General features: G+C 39.5%; 1 protein-coding gene across 1 annotated transcript; it reads right to left on the bottom strand.

Moving 5' to 3' along the window:
- Positions 1–540: 540 nt before the first annotated feature.
- On the bottom strand, positions 541–6,189 carry LOC119790056 (gastrula zinc finger protein XlCGF17.1-like). Its single transcript, XM_038295374.1, has 2 exons — positions 5,960–6,189; positions 541–1,835 (listed from the first exon to the last, which is right to left on the bottom strand). Exon 2 carries the CDS (start codon positions 1,826–1,828, stop codon positions 740–742), a length of 1,089 nt encoding a protein of 362 aa, XP_038151302.1. The 5' UTR covers positions 1,829–1,835; positions 5,960–6,189; the 3' UTR covers positions 541–739.
- Between the last annotated feature and the right edge of the window lie 280 nt (positions 6,190–6,469).

The raw sequence follows: 6,469 nt of genomic DNA, 5'->3' as shown, positions 1-6,469 counted from the left end.
CATCTCTGAGACGAGAAAGTCAAAAACATTATGTCTTATATATAGGCAAATATCGAGAGATGCAGCACAATATAATATATATAATAGATATTTATCAAGAGTTTTATAATTTAACAGAAAATAAGTTATTAAAATATCTAGAAAAAGCATTAAATTAAATACATCTATACTTATTTAAATACTCAAAACAAAAAACATTACAGAAAAATATTGCCAGAAAAGATCATGGCTGTATCATTAATGGTTTGTCTGTTATAACTCCACAGGCCAAAATGGCTTTATCTCACTGTGAAAAGAGCATTTTGGCCTCAACTTCTGATTTGAAGCTTGGAACCAAAAACATCTGCTCAAATCTACTTTATATTGTTAGTTTTCAGCTCTAGATGATTGCCAGAAAAGATCATGGCTGTATCATTAATGGTTTGTCTGTTACAACTCCACAGGCCAAAATGGCTTTATCTCACTGTGAAAAGAGCATTTTGGCCTCAACTTCTGATTTGAAGCTTGGAACCAAAAACAAATAATTTAGTATATAATTCATATTACACATTAGGTCTGGTTTAGCTTCTACTGAGAAAAAGAAGATAAGCTTGTGATTTCTGTCTCAAATTGCTTTCCATAAAAAAAAAAACAAGATCACAAAAACACAAGATCACAGACTCTCATCTGAAATCCCATCATAAAGAATCATGTGGCTCCATCCAAACCCGCGCCACCAATCAGACACCAGAAAATCGTCTCACCTGTGAGCGTTCTCATGACGACTCAAATGGCTGCTGTACCTGAAAGACTTCCCACAGGTTTTACAGGGGTAGGGCTTCTCGCCTGTGTGGGTTCTCATGTGTACACCCAAAGAGGACTGCCTGGTGAAACCTTTGCCACAGGTCAAACATGAGAACGCCTTCTCACCTGTGTGAGATCTGAGGTGACGGGCCAAGTCGCTGGGTTGTATAAAAGATTTTTCACACGCTTCGCAGCTGTAGGGTTTCTCCCCTGTGTGGGTTCTCATGTGACGCGCCATGGTGTTGCAGTGACGGAAAGATTTACCGCATGCTCTGCAGGAGTATGGCTTCTCCCCTGTGTGCGTCCTCATATGTCTAGCTAGGTTACTGCAGTGACCAAAGGCTTTCCCACAAACTTGACATCCATACGGCTTCTCTCCTGTGTGGGTTTTCATATGTTTGGCCCTGGTGCTGCAGTCGGTGAAACATTTTCCACAGAATTCGCAAGGATAAGGTTTTTCCCCGGTGTGGGTTCTAGTGTGGTCGGTCAGGTACTTGAACGTAGTGAAAACCTTTCCACAGACGTCACAAGAGGGTGCATTTGTTTTAACTGCATTTAGCTTTGAGCTGTCCACGTTGACTGTCCGATGTGGAGTTTCTGGTTCAGAGAGGAGTCGGTCCTGGCTTGGTTCTAGTTGAGAGTTGTCCTTCAGCTCATTGTTAGGGGTCACCGTGAAGCTCTCAGCCTCCTGCTTCACCAGAAGCTGTTCATCACCCTGATTGCTGCAGAGATCCTCCTGTTCCTGTTTAATCTGGACGAGTTCTGGATCCTCTGTCCAACCTTTCATCAGCTGCAGTTTTGGTCCAGGATATTCAGGTGTTCCCACAGAGGAGCTGGTCTCCCGCTTCACTAGCAGCTGTCCTTCATCCTGAAGGAGCCACAATTCAACCTGCTCCTCTCTAACCGGCTCCGGTTCTGGCAACTCTGTGGTGTCAATCATCTGCTGTGGTTCTGGCTCCTGTTTTATCAGCCTGGTGTTCGGTGTCCTGTGATCTTTGATTATGAGAAAGCTGTCAGCCAGAACCTCCCATGCAGTAACAGACATGATGCAGCTGAAGGAACAAACATCAGGAGAACAATAAATACTTTTTTAAGATGCATTTAAGGCCATCTAGAGAATTTTTATTTAGACAAAGACACTATAAAAACATAAAAACATTGATGCAGAAAAGTATTCAAAATAAGTTTTACAAAAGATTATGTAAAAATAAACCAAATGTAATCTACTGAAGGGTTTAGGTGGCTGTAAATCAGCAGAGCCAAACTCCATTTGTGGCAGCGGCATCTGGTAGCAGGACATCCGGTGGCACTTTGAACGGCACGCTACCGCCAAAAAGTGTCACTTAGCTGGTAGGCCACTTGTATTTCTGTTTATGGGCAAATGGTTTGATTCTAGGGTTATTTAATGCCTGTTCTATATTTACTTTTAATAAATGATTTGCTAAATCCACATTATTTAATAAATATTTTTAAACAATTTAATAAAAAGTTATAAGGTAACTGCGGCTGCTATCTGATCTTTGCAGGTTTGCTGCCGCTAAGGGGTGCTATTGCTGCTGTTGGTAGGACGTCCGCTTCCTGTTTTGACTGCTCAGATGACTTTTCAAAAGTCAAAGTCAAAAAATTCTTTATGAAAGACTTTTGTTGCTGTTCAGGCTATCCCCATCTGAATTAAGTTATTTTTTCTGTGATATCGCTGTATCTAAGTAACTCTAACTGCTGAGAAGAACTTTAAAACATAGCACCTTATGCTGCACATTTTTACTAAGCACTTGTCGCTTTTATACGGTTTTATTTCTGGTGGGAAGGAGTAGCTAGCCTAGGCTAGCGCTAGCCTAGCATCGCTATGGCTTCGCTCTCTCTCCCTCCCAACTCTTTTCTGATTCTTTCTTCTTCCTTTCAGTTACTCTTCTGCTATAAATAATGGGATAAGTGTAGTATTTTTGTAGATTTGAAGGTGAGGGGTCAGAGGGTATTTTTGATCAGGACCTGTCATTTAAATTCTTTATGAAAGACGTTTTTAGAATTTCCTTCTTTCATCTGTGGAATATTGCAAAAATTAGAAATCTCCTGTCCAGGGGTGATGCTGAGAAACTAGTCCATGCATTTGTTACTTCAAGGCTGGACTATTGTAATTCTTTACAATCAGGAAGTCCACAAAATGTAGTTAAAAGTCTTCTGCTGATCCAAAATGCTGCAGCCAGAGTTCTGATGAAAATTGAAAAGAGAGATCACATCTCTCCTATCCTGGCTTCTCTTCATTGGCTTTCAGGAAGCCAATGATTGTTCCTTATGTTCCTAACAGAGCACTTCGCTCTCAATCTGCAGGTTTATTAGTGGTTCCTAGAAATTCTAAAAGTAGAATGGGAGGCAGATCTTTTAGTTATCAGGCTCCTCCCTTGTGGAACCAACTACCAGTTTTAGTCCGTGAGGCAGACACCCTGTCTACTTTTAAGGCTAGGCTTAAAACTCTCCTTTTTCATAAAGCTTATAGTTAGTGTGGCTCAGGTTATACTGAGCTATCTCTATAGTTATGCTGCTATAGGCTGAGACAACTGGAGTACATGGAGACCCCGTTTTTCAACATTTCGATTCATTCTATCTGTATTCTCATGCTCTCTCATAGTAGCTTCATCTGGTCTGCTCCTGTTTGGCTGTGACTCCATCCTGGAGAGAAATATCAGCAGAGCTGATCACAGGCAGACGAGCTCCAAGCCAGCCTCCATGTCAGAGGATGAAGAGATCACATCCAGCCAGTCACAGTCAGAGAAACAGGACTACACTGGAAAACAGGCCGATCTCCAACATCTAGAAACAAAGTTGTTGATTGAAGCAGCACAGCTGATATTTTTCTCCAGGATGGAGTCACAGCCAAACAGGAACAGACCAGATGAAGCTACTATGAGAGAGCATGAGAATACAGATAGAATGAATCGAAATGTTGAAAAACGGGGTCTCCATGTACTACTAAGCTACTATGAGAAAAAGCAGAGAGAGCAGAACGTTAGAGATTAAACTAATAGATTCTGCAGAGTGGGAGAATAGAGATAGAATAAAGCAGAATGATGAAATAGCAGTCCCTATGTCCTCCAGCAGTCTAAGCTTATAGCAGCATAACTATAGAGAAGCTATAGCTAAGCTTGATCAAAAAGGAGAGTTTTAAGCCTAGCCTTAAAAGTAGACAGGGTGTCTGCCTCACGGACTAAAACTGGTAGTTGGTTCCACAGGAGAGGAGCCTGATAACTAAAAGATCTGCCTCCCATTCTACTTTTAGAAATTCTAGGAACCACTAGTAAACCTGCAGATTGAGAGCGAAGTGGTCTGTTAGGAATATAAGGAACAATCAGATCTCTGATATCAGATGGAGCTTGGCCATTTAAGGCTTTATATGTGAGAAGGAGGATTTTAAATTCTTTTATTATATGTTATAATATGGCAATTTCACAATTCAGACATTTGAATGTTTATTATCTATTAATATTATTATAAACACTACTGTTATGGAACAAACGATTTCAATCATGAAATAATGCGGACATTAGGATACCCGCACAATAGTAGTTCTGATAGCATCCAGCAGATGCCACCATTCCAAAATGTATCAAACGTATAGAGCAGGCATCCCCAAACTCGGTCCTCGAGAGCCGCTGTCCTGCAGGTTTTAGATGTTTCTCTGCTCCAGCACAGCTGATTTTAATTGATAGTTGATTAACAGGCTTTTGCTCTACTGCAATCATCATAATCAGCTGTGCTAAAGCAGGGAAACCTCTAAAACCTGCAGGACAGCGGCCCTCGAGGACCGAGTTTGGGGATGCCTAGTATAGAGCATGATGTTGAGTTTTGGCCAACTGTGTCAAATTGCCATCACTAGACTGAACGGTCAATCGTCTGATCAAGTAGTCGGCAGCACAGGAGCACCACAGGGGAAAGGCGGCCAGATGTCCCTGATTTTCAAGGTCAGTTCCTTTTTTGGACCACCTGTCTTAAACCTGTCCCCGGAAATGTCCTCAATATGACTGTTTTATGAATGAGGGGGGAAATGTTACTACAGTAGAAAGGCACGTGAGCATGTTTCGGGCAGAAGCAGCTATTATGGTAGCTTATTACGCCGCTGTTAACATAAAGATGATTAAAAGAGGGCACTGCTTGTTGGACTGTGATTATCCTTATGGATCTTAGCTGCTATTAACACACAAAGAAGAAAAAGAGCACATCACTCTTTAAACAGACGAAGAAGTAAAAGCGGAGGTTTGTTATCAAAACTGATGTCTTGTGTTATGGTAAGCCCGTTAATCGATTCATTTCCTTTGGATTTAGCTGATTATGTGATAAATGTTTGCTTCATGTCCAGTTTATAAAATAATCAATAAAAGGAAGTAAGACAAGTTTTCTGCTTTATGACTCGGATTGAAAACTCCTTGTAAGGCGCTAATCTGGTTTGGTGGTTCTCAAAAGATCAACAAGAGTTCATTCAAAGATGTTTTAGAACTGATTGGTTACCATAAGTTTATATTTTATTAGGTTAGTAATTTTAAGTTGTTTTTCTGATTTATGGTTGTGGTTTATGAGCATAGACCTCAAGGCTTTGTGTGCTTTTCTACTACTTAGTTGGGATAGAAGAACATTTCTCATGAAAAACAGGTTTCAGTAACAGGAAAACTCAGACACGATCTGCAACATCTCAAAATTATGGCATAAAAGAAAACTATCTATCTAATGTTCATTTATTATGCAGTTTTTGCTCCTAGCTCCAAATATTATCCACAATAAATATTAATTAGTATTTTTAGTATTTGATCAGATGAGATAATAATTATGATTATTAATAATAATAATAATAATAATAATAATAATAATAATAATAATAATAATAATATGTTTTCCTGTTGTACATTCTAATGTTTTTGGAAGGGATTTATCTGTTTTAGAATAGAGTAAGATCGATAAAAGAGGAGAAAGAAAGAAGATAGGAAGACATGCATGTGAGTGGAGGAAAACTGGAACAGCTGAAGGGAAAGAAGAAAAATCAACATATAATATTAAAACAGAAATCAGACAGAAGCCTAGAAAAAAAAATAGATAAAGCGAAACACTGATCTATAACAAAACGTGTCCGATGTCCTTCCGCGGGATCAACTAGTTCCCGTATATATCAAATTTAGACCAGCGGACCTACCTGCAGGTTCTGGAGATTATTTGACTCTTCCAGCTGATATCCAGCAGTCTGAGTCGATGATTGTTCTTTTAAAACATTATTCCGTTGACATTTTTAAAATTTGCTTGTCCTCACTGGTGATGAGCTGGATTTTTCTTTTTTTTCGTTAGAGACTCTGAAATATTAAGCTGAAACAGCATGAAGATAAACAGAAGAAAATCTAACACTATTATCGCCATGTTGTTTACCTTCAACGGTGTTATGCCCAAAAGTGCATGCCTGCCGAAATATGCATCCCCAGTCGCGGGAGCGCGCCTCGCTCTGTTGAACTGCATATCGACGAGGAAAACGGATTAAAATATGTTCAATGGAGCTTAGGTTCTTATATTAATGATATAAAAACGTTTAAAAATACCTCTCGTGGGAAAAAAAGTTGTGGTTATTTGGCAGATTAATTTACAAAAGTACGGTTTTTCTGAACAACATTAAATCCAAAGATTTTGACCATGGTACGGCTGATTTATTTGTTGT

Source organism: Cyprinodon tularosa, unplaced genomic scaffold, assembly GCF_016077235.1.
Source record: "Cyprinodon tularosa strain WSP-4 unplaced genomic scaffold, ASM1607723v1 ctg353, whole genome shotgun sequence".
Classification (NCBI taxonomy): Eukaryota; Metazoa; Chordata; class Actinopteri; order Cyprinodontiformes; family Cyprinodontidae; genus Cyprinodon; species Cyprinodon tularosa.
Note: the sequence above shows the minus strand (reverse complement) of the source record. Positions and strands in the feature narration are given on the sequence as shown.

What these genes read in the sequence shown, in the direction of transcription:
- LOC119790056 (XM_038295374.1), bottom strand. Translation starts at nt 1,828, where the DNA reads ATGTCTGTTACTGCATGGGAGGTTCTGGCTGACAGCTTTCTCATAATC.